This window comes from Olea europaea, unplaced genomic scaffold (assembly GCF_002742605.1).
Source record: "Olea europaea var. sylvestris unplaced genomic scaffold, O_europaea_v1 scaffold1721, whole genome shotgun sequence".
In the NCBI taxonomy this organism is placed as follows: Eukaryota; Viridiplantae; Streptophyta; class Magnoliopsida; order Lamiales; family Oleaceae; genus Olea; species Olea europaea.
Genome location: NW_019234909.1, coordinates 25,784 through 49,977, shown reverse-complemented (window position 1 = coordinate 49,977; position 24,194 = coordinate 25,784). Strand labels below are relative to the sequence as shown.

Here is a 24,194-nt window from a genome sequence, read left to right as displayed (position 1 = left end):
GGTTCGGTTCCATTCGGTTCGGTTAGGTTTGGTCCGGTCCGGTCCGGTTCCATTCGGTTCTGTATTATAATTAAATTTTTTAATATATACAAAATTACGTTAATTTAATTAATGATATGTTTAATATTAGCCCTTACAAAATAACGTAGTTCAATCTTATGTGTTTCACGTCATTCTTTGTTGATTTCATCATAAATTTGATTATTAAAATCACAGAAAGAGAAAGATAGCTAGCTCAAAATAATGAAGAGAAATGTTGTAGAACTTTAATTCGATTTTTTCCGGTAGAAACGACACTACAGTAGAATAACAGATTTGGATAAAGTTGAGGTCAATTTGATTAAGTTGATTTTAAACTGAAAATTAAAAATAGGAAAATCACATTTTGTGGTTTGAACTAAATTAACTAGTTAACAAATTTATTTAGAAAAAATAAAATAATTTTACTTATTTAAAATAAATTAATTAAAAAAATTACGAAAATTCAGTTCTTATTCGATTATTCGGGTCTTGGCCTAGAACCGAACTATACCCGTCAGTTCTTGATTCAAATACCCGTTCGAATATTTAACTTGAGAAGAATTGTCGGGTTTGGTTCAATTCAGTTCGAGTTCGGTTCAGGAGTTTTGTCCAGCCCTAGGTGTGATATATTTTGTCGTGTGTGAAATGATAGTGTTTTAATAAATTTTAATGCCAGTACTGTTGTGGATTCATATTTTCTTCTCTAAATTTTTTAGTGTTTGAAATTAATAATAGTTGTAATTACTATTTATATTTACTTTTCATATCATGTTTGTTACAATCCAATTTTTCTTAGTCAAAAATCAAAAGTTGACTCGTCAAAGTCAAAATCGAATAAGGACTAAAGTGTAATAAAATATTTTATTTGGGTTATTTTATATATTGGCAATATATGAGAGTTAAGCCAATACAATTTAAAGTTGGGGATTTACTACTTTCTATTAATGGAAGTTAAAAGGATTAAATGTCATATTAAATTGAAGATGAGGGGCTTCCATGCAAATTTTTGATAGTGGATTACAAATGTCAACTTAACAATCCATTGTTCCATTTCACATTACATATATACACATATAGACGGCAGAAAGAACCAGAGAAACCGAGAGAGACCGAGGAAAGAAAAAAAAAAGAAAAAAAGAAAAGAAAAAAAAAAAGAAAGTGCTGGCGGCGATATGTAGGAGGCGAGATGTTTTTTTTTCAAGTATTGGGTTGTCTTTCATAGCCTCATTGTTTCTACAATCACAAGTAGGTAAGTTTTATACAAACTTAAATTTCTTATTTGGCTCCAATAAGTGATAAAGAAGTTCAAATTCTTGATGGTTTAGTATGGGTAAACCATTTTGAAGCTTTTAAGTTATGTGAATCAAATATTTACGAATTTTCGGGTTGGAGCTTTGTGAAAAAAAAAAAAAAAAATCAGTAATTAAATGGGGTTAAAATTGAAATTTAAATAAAGAAATCAAAAGGCAGGTGAGGATTTGAGTCAATTAATGAATTGTTTTGGCACATGTATATGTCTAGTGGTTGGAAGTATTAAGAAGGGAACATACCTAATTGCATAGCTTGATGTTAGTGTGGCAGTAGTAAACTGATGAAGAAGAGATGAATTGTGTTTAATTGGAATTCAATTTAGCCTGAATGTGGTATGTTCTTGATTTAGTAATTTTGATATTACAGAGCAAAATAAAAAGGGACAGTATTTATAGTGTAAATTCAAGATGTTGGAAGGTAGTATGTTATTGTGCCAATGTAGTGGGGAAATGAATGTGGAAAACATATTCTGTAAATAAATCGGTAAATGAGACTATGTTCTGCCATATGGAAATTAAAAAGGGAATAAAGCGATTTAATAAGGAATGGATTAAGTTGTATGTAGAGGTTGTATGTTTATAAAGTAGTGATTTAAGAAAGTACGGTAAATTAATGGATTTGATTATGTGGGATGATTGGTTGGTAAATAATCAAAGAGAAGTAAAGTTTGGAAAATGATAGTTTTCATGAAATACTCACATGAAAGGAAGATTTTATGGAACAAGATGTGTATTAAATGGGAGGAATTATGGTTATTAGTTTTCATTAGATTGGAAAGTATAATTATTTTATGTTTGGGATGAAAGTAATTTTGATAAATTAAAAATTAGTGAAGGAGTTAGTGAATAGAATTATCTCCAATTGATTAAAGAAAAATTGGGGAATTCATTCAAGTATCGAGAAATGGAGATTCAAGAGAAAATTTGAAAGTTGAGGAATTAAGTGGTGACTTTGCTTTAGTTTAATTGTCATATTTTAATTTGAGTCGTTATACAATTATTTCAGGTAGTGACGTGGAAGCTTGGAGATGCCCGTCAATTTAGCCAAGATTTTTATCCATAAATCAGTGAGTGGATACAAACTTTTTTTTTTTCAAAAATTAGTATTTATTAAATTTATATTATATTGAAAATTTATTATTTCATACAGTTAATTTGACAGCATGATCTTTAAAATAATGTGAATTTATAATCAGTTATTTTTAAAGTTAATTTCAGTTCAATTAAATTATTTTCTCAGCATGTTACATTTGTATTAAATAGTTCAGCATATTTAGAATTGTTTTCTAAAAACCACCAGAAAGTACCCAGGTGATTTTACCCCAGTTTGCACTGATGTGAATGTGTTTCCACAGTGTATGACTAGTTATAGTGATTTTACCCGCTCTGCACTATCGTGAATGTGTTTCCATAGTGTATGACCAGATTATCAGAGGTCTTTGGGACCCACTCTCGTACACACATAGGCTTTGGGCCGTGTACTAGGGTGATTAGCCTTTGGGGCAGCTCTGCGTACGTATGACCAGATTATCAGCGATCAGATTATCAGATTTGAATGGCTTTGGCTTGTACATTGAGATTACTCTGTACATGAGTAAGGCTATTCATTGGGTGCTCTTTTTGGTGTGATTTTTCAGTATTTATTCAATTCTCAGACTTCGGATTATGGAATTCAGTTAATTCAGTTTTCAGAATAAAGCTTTCAGCTTAAAGTATTGAGCAGCAGTAATATTTCATAGATTTTCATGAATATGAGATTCTTTATATTTGTTATACCTTACAGATACTTTTCTAGAATTTAGAACAAAGTATTTTATAATGTAATTATGTTTAGTTTTTAAAAGTATTACTAGATTCAGAAATTCTCAAGGATTTAATAAAGTTGAAATTTTTAGAAAATATGCATCAATGGAAAAAGTTTACTTATTTGCAAATCATCCACTCACTGAGTTACAATCTCATATTTTTATCACCATTTTTCTTAGCAGATGGTAGCTACGTTGAGCGACATTGGAGCCTATCGATCTGCGAGTCGAGCCACATGGTGTATTTATTGTATGTCTAGTCTTGTCAGTACATACATTATATATTTTTGGGATTGATGCATTTTTATCAGAAAATGTATTTATATCATGGGTTCGCTATATATTTTTATATATGTTTTGCAAATGGGGTTACCTGGTTCGAAAGGAGTGTAAATTTCTTTCCAGTACACTTATTTTGAACAGTTTGTATTTCGAGGGACTAGTGTGTCCTATTTTAAATTATATGTATGGATTTGAGAAAATTGATTTTTGTTTAGGCGGATTTAGTCCATATTTCAAAGTGAACTTTGTCAAAATTCTTTTAAAATATTTTTCGTTCAAGCAAGTCAAGGTTGCCTTGGTGGTGGGTCCAACATTTAGCTGGTATCTACCATCGGCACATGACACGTGTCGAGTCCATTAAGGTGATTCGGGACGGGTCGTGTCAATGTTAGTCTATCAGATTACATGTTAATTATGGTTTTTTAGCTCTTTCTAAAAGGCTAGAGTTCCTTAAATTCGGTAAGTTGTCTTCTCCATCAGCAAAATTTCAGCATAAGGCTGAGGAGAGGGATGAAGTCTAATGCAATGTGCCTTCTTCTAGCCTTCACATCTATGGACGAGTTAGTAGGATTTTTTCTCGAAAAACTATTGGATTTCTCTTAGGAAAATTTGCTAAGAATGGATAAGGGGTCCCATGAATTTGGCTCTTTTCATCTGGATTACCTATGTTGCCGTTTTTGGTGATATTCTGTTTATGGTTATGATTGAAATATTGAACCATGCCCTATCGAAGAAGTCACAATGAAATACTTAGTTTGAAGTAATCAAATTCTCAATGCATTGTTCACCCTCATGTTTACACCAATAGCCAAAACGAATATATCACCTAGAACTACTATTCAGATGTTTTAAAGTTTCGAACTGTATACTGTAAGATTAACTCCTATAAACCCCACGAGTGGGCACACATGATGGTGGTTGTGGTTCGACTCAACAGTTTTTCTCATTATATATTATGTAGTCTTAACTTGGGGATACAGGAGATTTGAGCGAACAGTTATTAAGGGTTGGAATATGAATTTCTGTTGCAATTGGTGCCCCTGCAATTCCTAGTCTACTTGGGAAAGACTATGAGACTGATTTAGATGAAGCAGCACAGCTTTCGATTACGACCGATGGAAATAACTTATTTAGATCAATTGAGATGACAATCATTTGAAAAATGATTTTCATTTGCATTAAGAGATGAAAGAAACATGCACCTAATCATATTCGTTCGATTTTAAACTAGTGTTGCATCCATATAATTAAAGGACCTGTGAAGCGATCATAAAATTTAAGGACTTGTAATTCGAGATAATATCAATATTTCAGTAACACTATAATCTGCCTATAAGGATACGATAACTGATTCTAATCGGATAAGTTGGTTCCACTGTGCCAAATAAAATTAATATTCTCAACTAATTCATCAACTTGATCAAAAACTAATAACAATACATGAAACATAGCATTTATAGAGGGGATAACTTTCAATAATAGCGAAATTTGTGATGTGCACTAGCCCAGTAATCTTCCTATGTAACATTCTAATCGGTAAATGAACATAAATGCACGAAAAACATCCAATTTACAATATGATCAATTACACAACATAGAATGTTATATTGATAGATCTGGCAATATAAATTAATAGTCGATGGTGGATGGATAATCAACATGGTAAAGGAGTGGAGTTATGCCTCAACTGGTCATATGAATCTCGTTTAAGCTTTCGTACATCAATCAGAAGCTGACGTTGCTTGCATGTTCTCCTACTGCGTCAAATACTCCTGCACCTTCCACATCTAGTTGATTCATTTCCATCCTTGACCTTTTCCTCGTCTTCTTTAGCCTGCTTGGTTGTCTCTTCGATCTAGGAGGGAAAATAACATCACGGCAACTATAATTATCTACTTTCCTTTGGGCACGATCTCCGAATGGTGTGATGTACCCAGCGGAAGAACCTACATAATAGTCATTCGTGATGTGTGTACTTTATAGTGTTAAATCTACATGGAAACCATCAGTTTATTGCTGAACAAGCATGGATAAGGTGTTTGGACTTTATAGTGTCTTACCAACAAGGAAAAATATCTGGTTATTCCTAGCATTAATTTCAAATTCAGCTAATTGTAAATATGAGTTCTGAAAGGCGATAATGGCAATATGGTGCCTAGCAGGGACAACAAAAGCGTCACCAACAGCTAAATCAGCACTAGTTTCTGGTAGTGGACATTTGTTGTTGTCCCAAGCCTTGTTGGCTTTGTCTTCCAGGATGAGGGCAAGCCATTTCATATCATCCGGTTCCTCCGACCATGAAGACAGTTCTAGTCGACATTGAATTATAGTGAGGTGCTATTGTTCCAACCTACAAACATATTCACAAAGCAAATTAACGAAATAACAAGAACAAAACTAATAGCAATGTTTTAATAAATGAAGATTGTTTGCTTACTTCGTTGAAATTCATGTAAGAAATTGACTTCATTGTTTAATCTGATTATTACTCCCTTTTCTGCTGTCTGAAAAGATTTTCGAGCTTGTCTCTGGGGGTCTGAAATGATCATAAACACTGTTATCCATATCCGAACATTCGGTTTTTGTTTGAATTTGAATCCCCACTTCTTCAGCAATTCAATCAATACCTTCCGTAATATTTGTTGTCAACTCTTTCAGTTACTGGACAAGAAATGGAAAGTTTTATGGTGCAATATAAAAAAATGTAAAATGGAATAAAAAGAATTTGTAATTTTTTTCTTTTTTTTTTTTTTTAAGTATCCTTCACAGTTTAATTACGAATGGATCGAAATGATCCTGTTTTGGTTATGCTTGTGTAAGAAGGCCTATAAAACTAGAGGAAATTAGGCCAATACTGCCCAAAATCACTAAAATTGAATGATACACTTAAAAAAAAAAAATTTCATTAATCTTTTTATTTAACGGTAAAACATACGTCCAAATGAATGAAAATTGTTAAAAGGATGGGCTGCCTCACTGTTTCTTTTTAATTGGGCCCTACTAATTGAAAGTAGGAGGAGGTCCAAAATTCTTAACATATTCTCGCGTTTTCTGGTTTCACGCTTTTGTGCCTCTTGTGGTTGGATGTGTGCCGTACACGTGGCACACCCCCAACCGTTAGATAAAGTCGGTCTAACTGATTTTGATATTTTCTTGGCTCTTGGTCGTCTAGGGTTTTAGTTGCACTCTCTCTAGAACTTTCTGTCTTTCTCTCTGTGTGACAGTCCGTTTGAGTTTTTCCTTTCTATGAAATGTAATTCTAAATTTGTGTGATTTTTTGAAAGTCCTTTGAGTAAGGATTGTAAAGTTTGAGTGATCTTTGTGATATTATTGAAAGGAAATCTGTGTGAAAAAAAGGCTAGAGAAAGTCGAAGAAATATCTAATTTCTTTGAACATTTTGTACTGTTCTTTATGAAAATTAGTGGAAACTCGAGCATATCTCTTGATTGAGGCTCAACGGGTGATTAGGTCCTTGGACTGAACATTCGAGCTCCATTTTGTAGCAAAATATATCTGGTGTTCAAATTTCGTTTATTCTATCTTTTATTCTGAAATCATTTTTTTGGTTCGTGAATAAACCTTTAAAACACAAGATTATATCAACTCTGGAACCAACAAGTGGTATTAGAGCGATTTTTAAAAGGATTTTTTCTAACTGTGTGTTGCAAAATCTTTTCTCGTTGTTGAACTTGCAAGATCTGGAGTTGTGCACATATTTTTGTAAAGAAAACTTTCTGGAATTTCTTTATAATTCTCGATTTACTTTCGATCGGTAAATGACCGGTCAGATCTGAAAGTGTCTTGAAGATCTTGCAAGATCTTGTTACTGATTTGTTGATCTTGGATAATCTTGTTACAAAATTATATAAGTCGACACTAACTCGCTTTGATCTGTTGTTTATGTACTCTGTTTTTGGGAAAATCGGTGAAATCTTGTACTGAGTCGGGTGAGCTGAGTTGACTCAACCCGAGTTTACACTGAGTTCTTGATTTACTTCTGAGTTCATATTGAGTCACTGCAACTCAGAGGGTTCTTGTGCTTGACCCAGAGTTCTAGTTCAATTCTTTGCTACTTACTGATTAATCTTTTATTCTGAAATTAATATTTCAGACTGTGGTAACCTCTAAACCCAAAATTCATTCTGTTAGTTAGTATATTAAATAATTTCTTGGGCCCAGTCATTAAGGTAAGTAATCTACCACTACTCACCTTTGTCCAAGATCTCCTGTGAGGATCTGGGAATCTGAGGGGGTAGTGGAAACCAGGATTACCACTCCTTAGGCTGTTAAATAGTACACATTATTCCTGTCATCAGTTATTAACCTCTGTATTCACAACTCTGTATTACAATACACTATGTGTTGCATTGTTATAGTTTTGTAAATAATCTGTCAATATGTCAACTGCTCAGAAATTTGATGTTGAAATTTGGAATGGTACAGGAGACTTTAGTCTCTGACGCCAGAAAATGAGAGCCCTGTTAGTGCAACAGAGGTGTGCTGGTGCACTTGATGGCACCTGGGCTGTTGAGATTAGTGCCTATAGGAGACAAGAACTAACTGAGTTTGCCTGGAGCACCATTTTTCTGCACTTATCTGATAGTGTAATTAAAAAGGTAGGTGAAACTACCACTGTTGAGGCATTGTAGACAAAATTAGAAGCTCTATACTTAACCAAAACAATGCCAAATAAGTGCTATCTTTTAAGACAGTTCTATAACTTTAGGTTTGATCCCTCTAGCAGTCTAAAAGACAATATTGACAAATATACAAAACTAACTCAAAATCTAGCCAACTGTGATGAAGAGCTTTCTGATCAACAACATGTTGTTGGCCTATTAAATTTTCTAAGTGAGAAATATAGGGATGTTAGAAATGCCATAGAATATGGGAGAGAGGATCTTACTGTTGACATAATAATCACTACCTTAAGGAATAAAGATCTTGAGCTACAACTTGACTTTACTCACACTAAGGGTGGTGAGGGCCTACATATATTAAGAAAAACCTCATCGGGGTAAAAAGATCAATCAGTGCAATTTTACCTCCTCTAAAAGGGGAAAATATGTGAATCAGAAATTTAAGGATAAAAGTATGAATCAAGTGAAGAACAAGAACCAAGTCAGGAAATGCTATTACTGTGGCAAGACGGGACATCTAATAAAAAACTGTTTTAAGAAAATATCTGGCTCAAAAGAAAAGAATAATGCCAATGGGTTTGTAGCAATTGCTTGCACCCATGACCCTGAAATACAAGGGGTTGTCCTTGTAAATACTACCAGAAGGGATCCAAAAGAATGAGTTCTAGATTTTGGTTGTACCTTTCACATGTGCCCCATTAGAGATTGGTTCTCTGAATTTGTTAAACTTGATGGGGGGAAGATCCAAATGAGAAATGACATGAGTTGTCAAATTAAAGGAATAGGGAAATTGAAATTAATGTTGAGCAACAATTGTATTCTTGAATTGACAAATACTAGATATGTTCCTGAACTCAAAAGAAATCTAATCTCTTTGGGAGAATTAGATGATAACTATAACATAATGATCCACATGTAAGTATTATGCCCTAGGTCCAATCAACTTTGGACATAAATACTTTTATATATAATTAATGCAATTAAATGGCAGATCTATTATTTAATTGATAGACAATAAAATAAATAATAGAGTCCGTAGATTCAAATATTTGTAATTTGTTAATCAAAAGGAGTTGTGATTGTGAGATACAAATTACATCTGATTGAATCTTAAATCATCCGTGGTCGTAAGTAATAACGAGATACGGATATCGTTATTACGGATAGACCATCACGTGTGTCATTTCTTACTTGTGAAGTAAGTAGCTGATCTCACAAACTAAAGTGTAGTGACACTTAAATGAACACGTGGATGTTTGTTATAGAACAAAACATTGGAGACCCGTCGAGAGATTCCACATGGATAACTATCTGAGTGTCGGTGGTTAATCTCTAACGTTCGGTAGTGAAATTGGTCCTTTGACTTGAGGTCGTCATGGTACCTTATATGAGGACAGTCATACTTTGGCGGTGTTGGATGTTGCTCTGAAAAGGGCCGCTAATACGACATCGTTCGGGTACGTCAAGAATCGTATGAAGGTTGTGATTGATCAATAAAGGATTCGTCACTCTTAGATGGTAGGAGATTATGATCTGTGTTTCATCCAATTAAGTCAATGATCAAATCCTTGGCCAAGGTGTACTCATAAGTCGAAAAGGAGTTTTCGATTTATATTGACTTAATAGTGGAGTGAAAGATATGATCGATGATCGAGATTGACACAATTCCATATCTCGTAATTGATCGGATCATATTGACGAAGGGATTATAGTTTCACGGTAAACGAACGAATTTGGTTTTGTCATACCACGTGACATTTCCCGTCACATGTATTGCCCTGACACATTGCTAGATGTCAATCAGGGACGGCGAATGTGAATTGACGATAAATTAAAAGAGTGTTTTAATTTATCAATTTTGATTAGATCAAAATAATATTTCACGTCGTTAGGCATCGTGGTCGGGAACCTAATGGGTCACACACAAAAGAGAATTGGAAGATTGCAAATTGCCAATTGATTAATTTAACAATCGTTGGATAAATTAATTAATTGGATTTGTTATTTATATTTTCGAATTAATTAATTGGATTAATTAATTCACGGACCGGATTTAATTAATTGGATTAATTAATTATTGGACCGGACCGGGCCGAGCCTGTTTGGGTTTATATAAATACATAACTAGGGTTTGAGGTCCATTAAGGTTTTCATTATTCTTGCTAGCACAAGAGAAAACCCTAGAGGCTGCAATCAAATTCTCTGTGTGGATCACCGTTGGAGGCTGGACAATTGGACAGCTGTGGTGGCGAATCAAAGTTGTGGAACGAAAAGAAAAGCAAAAGGATTGCAGATCTGGAAAAGGTACAATCCTATCACAATTCCTAACCAAACACAATGAGATCTATTGGATGGGAATCGAAATATATTTTAAATTCCGCTATGCATGTATAAGTAGATTCCCAACACCACAGAGGTCTTTCAAGACTTAACCTTGATAACAGAAACATCATCTCATCTCCTAAGATAAATGGTATCTATACCATTTGTGCTGAACCTTTAGTAGGTCACAGTGCTATTGTTTTAAACTCTTCCTTAACCAAATCCTTAATCTGGCATAGAAGGCTTGGCTACATTTCTTAAAAGGGATTAATTTCCTTAAACAAACTTGGATGCTTTGGGAATGATAACATTGAAAAGTTAGATTTTTGTGAAGACTGCATAATTGGAAAACAAACAAAAATGTCTTTCAAAACTGGACTTCACAAATCAACCTCCATCTTAGACTATCTACATGCTGATCTTTGGGGACCAACTACTGTAAATACTCTAAGTGGATATAGATTTTATCTACTAATAGTAGATGATTTTTCAAGGAAAATATGGACTTTTCTTCTAAGACAAAAATCTGACACTTTTCAAACTTTTAAACATTAGAAATTGATGACTGAAAGTCAAACAAATAAGCAAATCAAAGCACTTAAAACAGATAATGGATTTGAGTTTTGTAATTCTGAATTTCATTATTTCTGTAAAGAATTTGGAATCTTAAGACACGGAACTGTGACTTACACTCCTCAGCAAAATGGAATTGCTGAAAGGATGAATATAACTCTATTGGAAAGAGTCAGGTGTATGTTTCACAGTTCTGGTCTTCCAAAACTGTTTTGGGGAGAAGCCCTAAAAACTGCAACTTATTTTATAAATAGAAGTCCATCTAGTGCTGTTAATTTCAACCTTCCTGAAAAACTGTGGTCAGAAAAAATACCAGATTATAGTAAACTTAAGGTGTTTGGCTGTGCTACCTATTCACATCAAAATGAAGGAAAATTAGAACCTAGATCCTTAAAATGTATTTTTCTAGGTTATGGGGAGGAGATTAAGGGTAATAGACTTTGGGTTAAAGAGCAACATGGTTACAAGGTTATATTGAGCAGGAATGCCATTTTTAATGAAAATATATTTCCCTGTAATAGCTCATCAACTCCTAAATCTGATGAACCTGCACTTGTGAGAGAAATCTTACTGGAAGATCAAACTGGAACTGATATAGATCAACATGATTTGATTGAGGTGAAGTCTACTCAATCTAGTAATGATAGTAATCATAATGATCCAGGATCTGAGGATGAATCATTAGACCCATCACTTGCTGATTATCAACTTACAAGGGATACAGAAAGAAGGAACATAATACCTTCTACCAGATTTAGTAATAATGACTTTGTCACCATGTTTTCTATTTTAGACTCCTTAAACTCTGAACCCGATAATTTTGAAGAAGCAATAAACTGTCCTGACTCTAAGCTTTGGAAGAAAGCTATGAATGAGGAAATTGATTCTTTAATCAAGAATAAAATTGGGTTCTTGCCAACAAACCTAAAGATAAAAGGGTAGTTGACTATAAATGGATTTTTAAAATAAAACAATAAGACTCTAAAATAGAAAATAAAAGATATAAGGCCAGATTAGTGGTTAAAGGTTTCACCCAAAAGGAAGGAATAAAGTTTAATGAGATTTTTTCACCAGTTGTCAAATATACCTCAATCATAATTTTATTGGCTTTGACTGCCCACTTTGACTGGGAACTGGAACAACTTGATGTTAAAACAGCCTTCCTAATGGTGACTTGATGAAGTCATATACATGAATCAACCTAAGGGTTATGAAGTAAAGTCCAAAACTGAAAAGGTTTGTTTGTTGAAAATGTCCCTAGATGGGCTGAAACAGACTCCCAGACAGTGGTACCTAAAGTTTAATTCATATGTTCAGACCTTGGGTTTTGAGAAAAGCGGCTATGACTCCTGTTTGTTTTTCAAAGGGTCAGGATGACCTGAATCTAATATCTGTTATTGCATGTAGATGATATGTTACTTGTCAGTCATGATAAATTTGAAATTGAATCTGTTAAATCAAAGCTAAAGTCTGAATTTGAAATGAAATATTTAGGTCCAGCCAAAAGGATTCTTGGTATGGAAATAAAAAGGGACAGATCTAGCTGTACTCTAATTCTAAAATAGTCTGCATATATATAGAAAATACTTGAAAAAATTTCTATGTCTGAGTGCAAGTCTGTTTCCTTACCTATTGCAAATCATTTTAAACTTTCTAGTGATCAATCACCTAAGTCTAATGATGAATTGAAAAGAATGGAAAAGGTTCCCTACGCTAATGCTGTAGGATCCATTATGTATCTTATGGTTTGTACCAGACTTGACTTAGCTCATGGTATTAGCATCCTAAGTAGGTTTATGGCTAATCATGGGGAAACTCACTGGTTAGCTATAAAGTGGATGATGAGATACTTGAAAGGCTCAATTGACTTAGGACTAAAGTTTAAAAGAAGTAATGAAGGCATAATTTTAAAGAGGAACACTGATTACGATTTTGCTGGTGATCTTGATAAAAAAAAGATCTACATCCTCTTACATCTTTACTTTGTGTCTTGTATTAGTTGGAAATCTCAATTGTAAAAATTAGTTGCATTGTCCTGAACAGAGGCTGAGTATATTGTTGTATGTGATGCTGTGAAAGAGAGCATATGGTTAAGAGAACTGTTAAATAAAAATGGTTTTGTAAATGAATCTGTTAGTATTCATATTGATAATCAAAGTGAAATTCATTTAAGTAAAAACCCTGTTTATCATGATAGGATAAAGCATGTTGATATAAAATTTCACTTTGTTAGGAATATGGTTGAAAAGGGCTTAATCAGTCTAGTTAAAATTCCTACAGAATATAATCCCTTTGACCTTGGAACAAAAATTTTCCACTAAATAAATTTAAAAACTGTTTGAAAATTCTAAATATAACCTAAATTGTAATTAGGTGACATTCAGCAACTAAGTTGAGAATAATACTAACTCTAATTTTTTTTTTTTAAAGTACAGTAGAGCTAAATGAAGTCAAAAAATGTTTGAATCCACTAGTTGAAACAAAGAAATAGTTCAGCAAGGTGGAGAATGTTAAAAGGATGGGTTGCCTCACTATTTCTTTTTAATTGGGCCCTACTAATTGAAAATAGGAGGAGGCCCAAATCTCTTAACATATTCTCGCGTTTTCTGGTTTCACGCTTTTGTGCCTCTTGTGGTTGGGTGTGTGCCGTACGCGTGGCACACCCCAACCATTAGATAAAGCCGGTCCAACTGATTTTGATATTTACTTGGTTCTTGGTTGTTTGGGGTTTTAGTTGCACTCTCTCTAGAACTTTCTGTCTTTCTCTTTGTGTGAGAGTTCGTTCGTGTTTTTCCTTTCTATGAAATGTAATACTAAATCTGTGTGATTTTTTGAAAGTCCTTTGAGTAAGGATTGTAAAGTTCGAGTAATCTTTGAGATATTGTTAAAAAGAAATCTGTGTGAAAAAGAGGCTAGAGAAAGTCAAAGAAATCAGAGATTTCTTCGAAGATTTTGTACTGTTCTTTGTGAAAATTAGTGGAAACTCGAGCATATCTCTTGATTGAGGCTCAACGGTGATTAGATCCTTGGACTGAACATTCGGGCTCCATTTTGGAGTAAAACATATCTGGTGTTCAAATTTCGTTTATTCTATCTTTTATTCTGAAGTTATTTTTTTGATTCGTGAATAAACATTTAAAATACAAGATTATATCAACTCTAGGACCAACAAAAATAAATCATTTACAGCAACCATTAAACCAGCCTTTCTTTTTCTATTCATTCAATCCAAAGTTTTCAAAGAGACAATCACAAGTAGAAAGGGATAACAGTTGTAGCAAGAGGGAAAATCAGGTAGAATTAGACTTTTGAGCAACTCAATACTGTGATTACCAACTGAATCGCTGCCATATATGGGTCCGTCGAAGATTGCGCGGGAGGCGGCGTGGAACTCGGCTCAAGTGTGGGCCATTATTATCTTCTTAAAAATAAATACAACAATTTCTATTGAAAAATCTTATCCCGTAATTTCCTCCCAGTCTCAATTTCAAGATTAGAGTTCCCCAGATTTGATAAACAATTCAACACCGCGTTCTTCATTTTTGGGATTCTAATAGAATATGAAGTAACAACATGCGGCATTACAGGAATAAGTGAATGCCTTTGAAACAAAGTTGAAATCTTTGATTATTGTGGTAGATTTGTGGTGAATTCGGTTGAATTGTTGATTTAGGTTTTGTTTGTTGGTCTGAAGAAATTTGGATTCTCGACCATGTTATAAGGTATTGAAATGGTGATTGGGGAGAGAAAAGGATAAAGTCCCTATGCAGCATTTAATCCAATATTATGATTACTTCCTCTTGAAATCAGTAAGAGAGTAAAATGGTACCCCATTGTAGGAACGCAATTTGTATTGAGAAGGATGAATATTGTGAGGTTGAATGTGCATATGTTCAGCCATTCTATTTTTGTTGCACATTTGAAACACACTCACCTTGTTAGTGTCAAATATTAGAACTTCGGACAAAGAAGTGCAGTGAGAGAGTAGCCAAGCTATTTTCGAAGGTCCCAATTGTCAATAAATTTTGTTGGTGTCAAAATTGTAATTCTTATCAAAATTCATTTCCCAAATCTGAGTATGATATCAAAATGTCTTAATTATAGTTGGTGTTCAATGTTATTTTTTACTTTTTTTTTAGTAACAAACATCAATGTTACCTTTTAATTAAAAAAAAAAAAGAAGTGATACTTAACTTAAAATAACACTTAACATGGTGTCACCTAATATTACACAGTATTTTTACTTTTATATATATATATATATATATATATATAAATTTTCTATCATTTTCTTGAAATATGAATATTAACTTCAAATAAGGTTTAAAATTATTAAATCATTGAATCATAGATGATCTCAAACTCATTTTGTGGATTACAATCTATGTGAGATGATGACTCGTGGAAAATTATATGAAATGTCAGGCGAACAAAATGGATGGTGTTTTTTGGTGTTTGTCACTTTTTTTTGAGTTTGTCATTTTTTTTTTCAATTCTCACATTTTTTTAATTTTTTTTTTGAGTTTGTCACTTTTTTTGAGTTTGCGTCATTTTTTTTTTTAGTTTTGTCACTTTTTTTGAGTTTACGTCATTTTTTTTTTTTGAATTGTGTTAAAAAAAAAAAAAAAAGTGACATTCTGCCCTTTTAAATTTACACAGTATTTTTTATTTCCAAAAAATATATATTTTTTTTAGATTTTGTCACTTTTTTGAGTTTGTCACCTTTCAAGTTTTGTCACTTTTGTTTTAATATTTTTCACTTTCTTATCTTCTTAAAAATATGACATGATATGTGATAAGAGCTATCACTACGTTTACGTGGATTGTTCTGAACGTGCTGAATATGTTAAGAACATGATTATTGGTACTATACAAATGGATTGTGCAATTTTGGTGTTTGTCACTTCTTTAAATTTGTGTCACTTTTTTTTGAATTTTGTCAATTTTTTAGTGTTTGTGTCACTTTTTCTGAATTTTGTCACTTGTTTTGAATTGTGAAAAAAGTGACATAATTTTTATAAAAAAAGTGATATAATGTCACTTTTTAATTTTACACGGTATTTTTTATTTCAAAAAAACTTTTCATATGATTTTTCAAAATATCTCTAATTTTAAGGGTATTTTTGTACGTTTCCCCTAAAACTAACTGAGTAAATGTAAATATTTGGGCCCAGAACTTTGGATCATAAATGGGCCTTCTCTCTTTCTGTTCAATTTCATATCTTGAGCTCTTGTGGATTAGATGCGATATTTACACAAAATAGCACTAAATTTTTTCGAAACTTGGCAAGAAGTGCCCTTTTGAATCCCCCGCCTCGTCCCGTCCCATCAATATATTTTCTATCACCATAAATCAATTAATTTTTTTTGCAATTGCCGTGACTAGTATTTTTATCTTTCTCGATTAGAGACTTAGAGTCAAGATTATCGTCCTAATTAGATAAGAAATAAATTTTATTTTTTTCATTAATTTATTAATTTTTATTTACTTGATATAGGTCAATGCTTGTGATGTGAATCCAACTCTCCACATCTGGAACGAAACCCGAATTGAGCTTCCCAGCACAGTAACCTCAGTTGAGGAAAAAAAATTGCAGGCACATAAATAAAATATATGATCAAGAAGCTTGGTACGGGTAGAGAAAAAGAAAAATAGAAAAAGTTTCACTTTCCATGTAACTATTTATCTTCTTGGATCAACGGCTAATTATTGTTTTAATAAGTTATTGCACCGCCAACAAGTCAATCAGGTTCACACTCCATTTCAAACAGATTCTTCATTTTATTCTTTAACTTACCCCATTAACAATTGTTTTTCATTGTTGTACACTTTTTTTTAGGTCGGTTCATATGTATTACCATTTATTCGCCAGGAAAAACATCAATTCTCATTCAAGTCGTGTATTTTAAGCATGCTCATCAGCATAATAAATTGTCCGTAAGAGGAAAGAATCTTCATAGTGTAAAAGTAGTCTAACTAGGGAAATGGCCTGTGTACAGGGAGTTTTGCAAAGATATTCTATAGGTTAGACACATACGGTGGATCTCATGTGAATATTTTTTTGTAATAGGCTCCATTGATGTGAGTATTCTGTAAAACAACTGTAAAAAAAAAAATTCCGTAAGTGTAGCATTACTCGTCTAACTATCTACATGCAAAATTTCTCATTTCCACTTGAGAACACTAGCCTTCACCAGTTTACAATATAACATATGAAATCCACAAAAAGTGGTGCCCTAATTGAAATTCTGTGAATGTAGGTGTTAATCTTTAACTTTCGCTTTTTAGTGCTATTTGTATCAATTTTGGTAGTTTTTTTATCTACCGATTATCCATCTCAAACACTGGCTTTTGGAGTTTTGGTGATATTTTTCTTTATGTTGTGGCTCAGGACCTCTGTCTGACTCCTCAAAATGAATTTGGAACTTTATAAGTCTTGATTCTATAATATTAGAGGAGGTGTCGCAGTTGACGAATGAAAGTTTTCTTATATTCAAGTCAAAGAAAGTGAATCTATAAGAAAGAAAACGTAGTCAAACGACTATGCATGTTTTGGACGATCGTTATTGTAATGATCATGCAACACCCCACACTACAAGAAAAATGACCATTTGCAACATCAAAAAGGCAACATTCGTTAATTGAATGTTGCTAAAGAGATCTATCGCAACATTCTATTTAGCGAATGTTGCTATTAGTTGACACAATTGAGTTTTGGCAACATTTTTAAAATGAATGTTGCTATTGTCACTTTTTGCAACGTTCATCGATCGTTGTGAAAAGTTTTACTTTTTGTAACATTCTCTGAATGTTGTTAAAAATCTTAATATAGCAACATTCAAAGTCCGTTGCTAAAAATGCCTTTTGCAACATTCTTCGACTGTTGCTTGTTGCTGAAAGTGTCACTTTTGCAACAACCTTTGAATGTTGCGAAATTCTTATTCACTAATGTTGTCAAAATATATGCAAAACCCAATTGACCCATTTAATACCCGACCCGACCTATTTAATACCCGACATGACCCATTTAATACTCAACCCATAAGAAAACTCTCGATTCAACAAAAAAAACATTTCCCTTGCCCTAAATCTCAAAACGACTGTATCTCCTTCTTCTTCTTTGGGACTCTGCCTCTTCATCCTCTTCATTCATTATGTTAGACTTCGTCCAATGGTGAAGCTTGAAAGTTGCATTTTATGCTGTATTAAGGAACTTATTGAAGGTAGTCAGGTTGTATATCTTATTGGTGATTGTCTACTGGACTAAAAAATTGGCTTATCAGAGTCCAAGCAATTGATCAAATGTCTATTTGGTATTTGATATTCGGGTTTAGGAGAGTGTGATGAGATATGTTATAAAGACCCAGTTCTATAGGACCGACAATGGAGTGCTTATATTGACCGTTTTCGTGGTGCTACCAGCTACTCGGAGGTTTTTCCTTCCCTTCCTTTAGTCTGTAATTCTTTCATGTTGTGCTTGCTTGCTCATATCTCATTTCTAAAATAGCAAGTTCATATCTCATTTAGCGATTATATGCTTCTATCTTAAATGCAATTGTCTATTAGATATATGAAGTGTTATGAGGATTTCTGTTTCCCATTAAATCCATCAGTTATATATTTATTTATTTACATCCACTAAAAAAAAATAATAAAATCAATAATATCTAAAAGTAGCACCTGAGTATTGCAAATTTAAGTGGAATCATGTATTATTTTAGTTATTTGTCGTGGCCACAAATGAAATGGATTGGGTATGCTTTGGATAGGTTCTTGGTGTACTTGGGTGAACCAACCAGATTTTGTGACAGAGGGAGTACTTCAAACAAGGAATTTTAGCATGTAAGACAATTTTACATTTTCTGTGTTAATGTCTATGAAATTCGATTATTTTCATTTGAAATGATTAAATTTGATATGGTTTACAGAATCTAATGGAATATATGATGGTGCTGGTGAATTGTTTCAGGGATGAAAGTGGTTGGTGAATGGTAGCTCCCGGGCTTTCTTTTTTGTAAACTTGGCGAAAGTCCTTTGTAAAATTTCCAAGCTCGACTAATCAATTATCACATGGCTAAGCTAGAGATTCATGACCTTATTTTGTAACTAGGATTTAAGTCTTCTACAACTCATATCATATCCATATTTTGCAATTGTGAGATGAATTACAATAGTTATCGTTATGGCAATGATGTGGGTTTTATGTTTATTTTTATGGAGTAATGAAATTATTATCAAATTTCTGGCCCAATTTTTTTTTTTTATTTTAAATTTGTTGGTTTATTTGAAATTCGTTATACTGATATTAAAAAAATATGAAATTGAAAAAGAAAAGGTAAATTAACCTACGGCAACGGTCGGAGAATGTTGCCAAAAATAAGGATAAAAGAATTGACAACAAATGGAAAACATTGCCAAAAGTATTTGCAACGTTCACCGAACGTTGTTGAAACAATTACCGCAACACGCAGTGAACGTTGCTAAAAAGTTTTTTGCAACACTCATTGAACGTTGCTAAAAGAGTTTTTGCAACACTCGCCAAACGTTGCTAAAAAGTTTTTTGCAACACTCGTCGAACGTTGCTAAACATTTTTGGCAACAATCGACAAACGTTGCAAAAAACTAAAGGCAATGTTTTTTATGACCTTTTGCAACGGTCAATGAACGTTGCCGTATCTCGAGACTCTACCGCAACATCGCATACCACAACATACACTCGAACGCTGCAAAAGGTAATGGGCAACGTTTTTTGACCGCTGCAAAAGGTAGTTTTTGGTGTAGTGCCAATTTTCTATATTAGATAATATAATATAATTTTCGGACATAAGAAGACTTTAGTAACAGTAAGAGTGAGTATAAGTTCAATGGAATTTATGCAAATATCTTTAATGATTTAATATTATTTATGATTAATATTCAAGAGTTTTGTGGCTTCCACGTGCACGTTTATTTGCATGTTCATGATTATGTAAAATTCATGGAAAGTAGATATCTTAAAAGAAGAAGAAGAAGAAAGAAAGAAATTTGTCACAATCCTTCATGGTTATTGAGGAGTGTTAAGAGGGACTATTGACATCCCGTTTTGTCTACGTACAATGTAGCGAGATTTTTCGACTACTCTTGGGATGATCACGACTTGTGTTACATATTGATAGCCATGCCTCTACGATGGGGTTTGCGACCATGAGGGGATGGTATAAGCGCATGCATAGACAATTAAGAAGATGGTAAGATCTGTACTTAGACTATCAATAGATGACTTCATTAAGTACATAGAACAGGAGTTTCAAGTCCAAAGGCAATTCGTTTGTGGAAACTTTTCTTTATAAATTATTAACGTATACTTAATTTTTATACTTATAAATATAGATACATTTTTATATTTGAAAACAACCAATTCAAGAAAAATAAAAACATGGGAAATACAACGTTTGATGTGTTGGAAAAATGGGTTGAGTGACTGACTTTGGCATAAAATTTGAGTAGGACTCGGTTGGTTATTTTGGAAGTTCAAGATTGATTTGTGTTCTTCTATGTGAGAACGTCGAAATCATATATTTACATGCCAAAAATTATGTTTAGGTGAATGAGAAATTGGAATTTAAAGTGTACCAATTGAAAGGAGTTAATGTGTTGGAGGGAAACAAATTAAGGTTTGTCCCACATAGTAAAATAATGAAAGCAAAAACCACCTTATATATGATTGCACTTTGGAAGTGTGTGATTATGTGTAATATAGAGGCTCTCTCTACGTGCGCACGCAAGTTGGCAAATCGGATCGAAATAGGTTTCGGACCTTGAAATATTAGCCCCTTAGGAGAGTCTAAGTTTTGCCAAATTTTCCTCTAAGTGACCTTTTAAATTCCAAAACTTTCGAAACTCCAATATTCATTGTTATTATAATATGAGTTAATTGCATTCATGAGGTTTAAGCTAACCCGTTTCCACTATTCCATACAAGAACAAGAAGCAATACAATTTTTGCATAATTTTTTTGTGTCTGCATATTGCATAGTTTGTACAGTCTCTTGTTTGTCCGAAATTTTTTTTGGTGATATTGTCCAAACATAAGTTCTGTTAGCCTAAGTAGTATTTGATGTGCTCAGATTCTACCATTCTCCTGTTGTAGTCTGAGAGATAGACGTCCGAATTAAATATCAAGCACTTACGATGAGAGGACGAATTTGTTTTAATGAAACCGTGTTTACACAGGCCTCAATTCAAATTTATTTATTTTTTGATTACTTGCTTTTGGCCAATTAGATTAACTTGTTATGTTTTATAGTAATTTAATCCACTATATTTTGGCTAATGAGATTAACATGTTATGTTTTATAGTAATTTAATCTGCTATATATTTTGGCTAACACTCGGTAAGTTCACTGCAAATTCGGCATCTAAGTTCACTAAATAGAGGGTAGTTACAAATCGGTATGCGCAAATTTAGTATCTAAGTTTATTGCATTTACATGAAGTTACGTATACGATAAGTTACATATACGGTATGCGTCAATCGGGTAAATTGTAAATCCGTTGTATGTCCATCCGAAGTTTGTTAATTCCGTATTCATTCACTAATATTTAGTCCAACATAATGTTGAGATTTTGTATTTTAGTTTTATTTTGAAGATTCTGATTCCCGACTTAGATAATTTCAACAATGAAAAAGCAACTTATATAATCTTGTTTGTACCTTCAACTTTGTACATACGATCAAGAAAGGAAAGGAAAAGTAAAAGGAAAATGAAATTGGAAAGGAAAAGGGAAGTAAAAGACAAAACAAAAAGCACTTGTAGACAATTATATAGAACACAATTTAGAAATATATATATATATATATATCTGTTTTCTTTTCTTTCTTTTTCTTTTTACTTGGAAAAATAATTTCTATTGTGAAAACGCAAATTACTCTTTTTGTATGGTTGTCTCATATTTTTGTTACTATGACAAATTATTTTCTTAGAAGATGAAAGTACGCTAACTTATAATATATCGAGATATCGAAAAATGAGATGACATCGTCGAAATTGATAAAAAAGAGAGAGTGACCGATGAAAAAAACCATTCCCTACCATTTTCCATTTTAGATTTTCGATTCACTTATTGCACACGCTCTTATGTTTGTTTCTTCACTGTTGAAATATATTATCAGCCTGTTTCGGAGTGATTGTTTGATCTAAAAAATTGTTTGGTCTAAATATATATTTAACTTTTTCTCCCACAGATGAATCCCAATTTTCTCCCAACGATAAACAAATTAATTCTCAAAATCATCCCAAACAAACTCTATATCTCTGACTGGGATTATACTTCTATTCTCTTTTTTTATCGTTTTCTCGCCGTTGAAACTCTGGTCCTTTTCTCAGCTCTGATCTTGAGAGATTAGACTTTTTGTATTTGACCTGGCTCGATCCAATTGTAATATATTTATATACAGGTATATATAGAAAGATTAGAAAACAGTGTTTTTGAGTTGACACTGAGAAGCTGCTGCTGCGATTGCGATGGGGCAGTGTTATGGTAAGACGATTCCCACCGGAGACAATGATGGTTATGCGACTACCACCATTACAGCCACCGCTGACGATGGAGGAGGGGGCGATCGGCCATCGGAGACGCCGGCACGTAACGGTAATCCATCGGCGAAGAATACTCCGGCGAGATCGTCGGCCGGAAACAGCTCCTGGCCTAGTCCGTACCCGTACGGCGGAGTGGGAGCTGGAGGGACCAGTCCTCTGCCAGCGGGAGTATCGCCATCGCCAGCGAGGTCGACACCTAGGAGGTTTTTTAAGAAGCCTTTCCCTCCGCCGTCGCCGGCAAAGCACATCAAGGCGTCGTTAGTGAGGAGGTTTGGGCAGGGGAAGACGCAGCTGGAGGGGACGATTCCGGAGGATGCTGCGGGAGTTACGGAGGAGCCGGAGAGGCACCAGGGTTTGGACAAGAACTTTGGGTATAATAAAAATTTTGGGGCCAAGTATGAGCTTGGGAAAGAGGTGGGACGAGGCCATTTTGGTCACACTTGCTATGCCAAGGGCCGAAAGGGAGATCTCAAGGACCTGCCTCTTGCCGTCAAAATCATCTCCAAATCTAAGGTCTGTCCGTGCTACGCCTGAACACATTTTCTAATGGAAATTTTATTTTTCAGATAAGATAGATGTTTGTTTTATCCTAGTACAAACTAGGATTGTGAGTGGATGACATGTAAAGCGAGCAGCATTTGCAAAAATCACAATGAAAGCAGACGTGGAATAGATTTCTACTAGTCCGATAATATTGTAAAAGAAAGGTGGAATAGATTTCTATATAGGATTGAAATGTAGTGTCCAGAAGGTAGCTTAATTAGCAATGTTGGAAGGAAAGGTGCTGTCTTTAGGTATCTTTGTTAACTCGTTTCTCGTATAGCATTGGAGTACTCTATTAGTCCAGTGCTATATTTACACAAGAGTTCGATGATATCAACTCTGTATTTGAGTCTGCATATTATGAACTTGCTGCAAGTTAGGTTAACATAAGCATACACAATGTTTGCTGTAGCCATCTGAGTCATCGTTCTGTTGATTTATGCTCAATTAAGTGTTGCTGTCGGTAGATAAAATCTGAGGACTATTGTTATGATGTTTTTGGTTTGTTCGGTGCAGATTGTTTGACATAGCATAGATGAAAAAGGTTTAGAAAAAACATCAATTAAATAGGATATGATCTATGTTGTAGACAAGCAGAATGGAGAAAGGAGATTTGTGTACTTCTGAACATAAAAAATCAAGTCAGTTTTTGTGAGTCAACTAGCTTGGCTTTATGAAGCATAGTTTTGAATTGGTATTCAGAAGCCATTACAGATGCAGTTAGTTTGGATCATGTACAGCACCATTACAATGAAGGGCCTTTAATAATAGTATGAGTAGAAAGGTAGAATGTATTATATTCTGCTACTAACATAACTAACCCAAACCAGAAAATGAAGTATCCGAATATACTTTGTAGTATAGACAACTACTTCGAGATGGCCATCCTTCTTACAAGATCATCATTTTTTTTAACATTGTCTTGGGCATGGCTAAAGCTTATGGATTGTCAGTACTGACAGCAACTGGGCTCTGTATGCCATACGGGAGGTGGTTTTGTAACTCAGAGTACATCAACAAACTTAGATGGTTAAATTTTCTGTTTGGTGAGATCGTGAATTGAAAATACTAGCGGACAGAAATGTTTAGAAGAACAAATGCAAAAGAGGGGGGGGGG

The 24,194-nt window shown here is 33.7% G+C and overlaps 1 protein-coding gene and 2 long non-coding RNA genes across 4 annotated transcripts in view; all 3 read left to right on the top strand.

The window, feature by feature from the left end:
* Positions 1–953: 953 nt before the first annotated feature.
* LOC111377779 lies at positions 954–3,620 on the top strand. 2 transcript variants are annotated; one of them, XR_002699776.1, is made up of 3 exons: positions 954–1,270; positions 2,338–2,398; positions 3,317–3,620. It is a non-coding gene; the product is annotated as an uncharacterized LOC111377779 (long non-coding RNA). The 2 variants fall into 2 exon arrangements; XR_002699775.1 differs by having other exon boundaries at positions 957–1,270; positions 3,320–3,620.
* A 14,388-nt stretch (positions 3,621–18,008) lies between these two features.
* LOC111377786 lies at positions 18,009–19,164 on the top strand. Its single transcript, XR_002699777.1, has 3 exons — positions 18,009–18,387; positions 18,725–18,797; positions 18,925–19,164. It is a non-coding gene; the product is annotated as an uncharacterized LOC111377786 (long non-coding RNA).
* Positions 19,165–22,273: 3,109 nt separating this feature from the next.
* Positions 22,274–24,194, top strand: part of LOC111377778 (CDPK-related kinase 3-like) — a 10,147-nt gene continuing 8,226 nt past the window's right edge. The window contains exon 1 of the mRNA XM_023000904.1: positions 22,274–23,047. Within this exon, the coding sequence (XP_022856672.1) occupies positions 22,460–23,047 (588 nt within the window). The 5' untranslated portion in view covers positions 22,274–22,459. The remainder of the gene's footprint in view (positions 23,048–24,194) is intronic.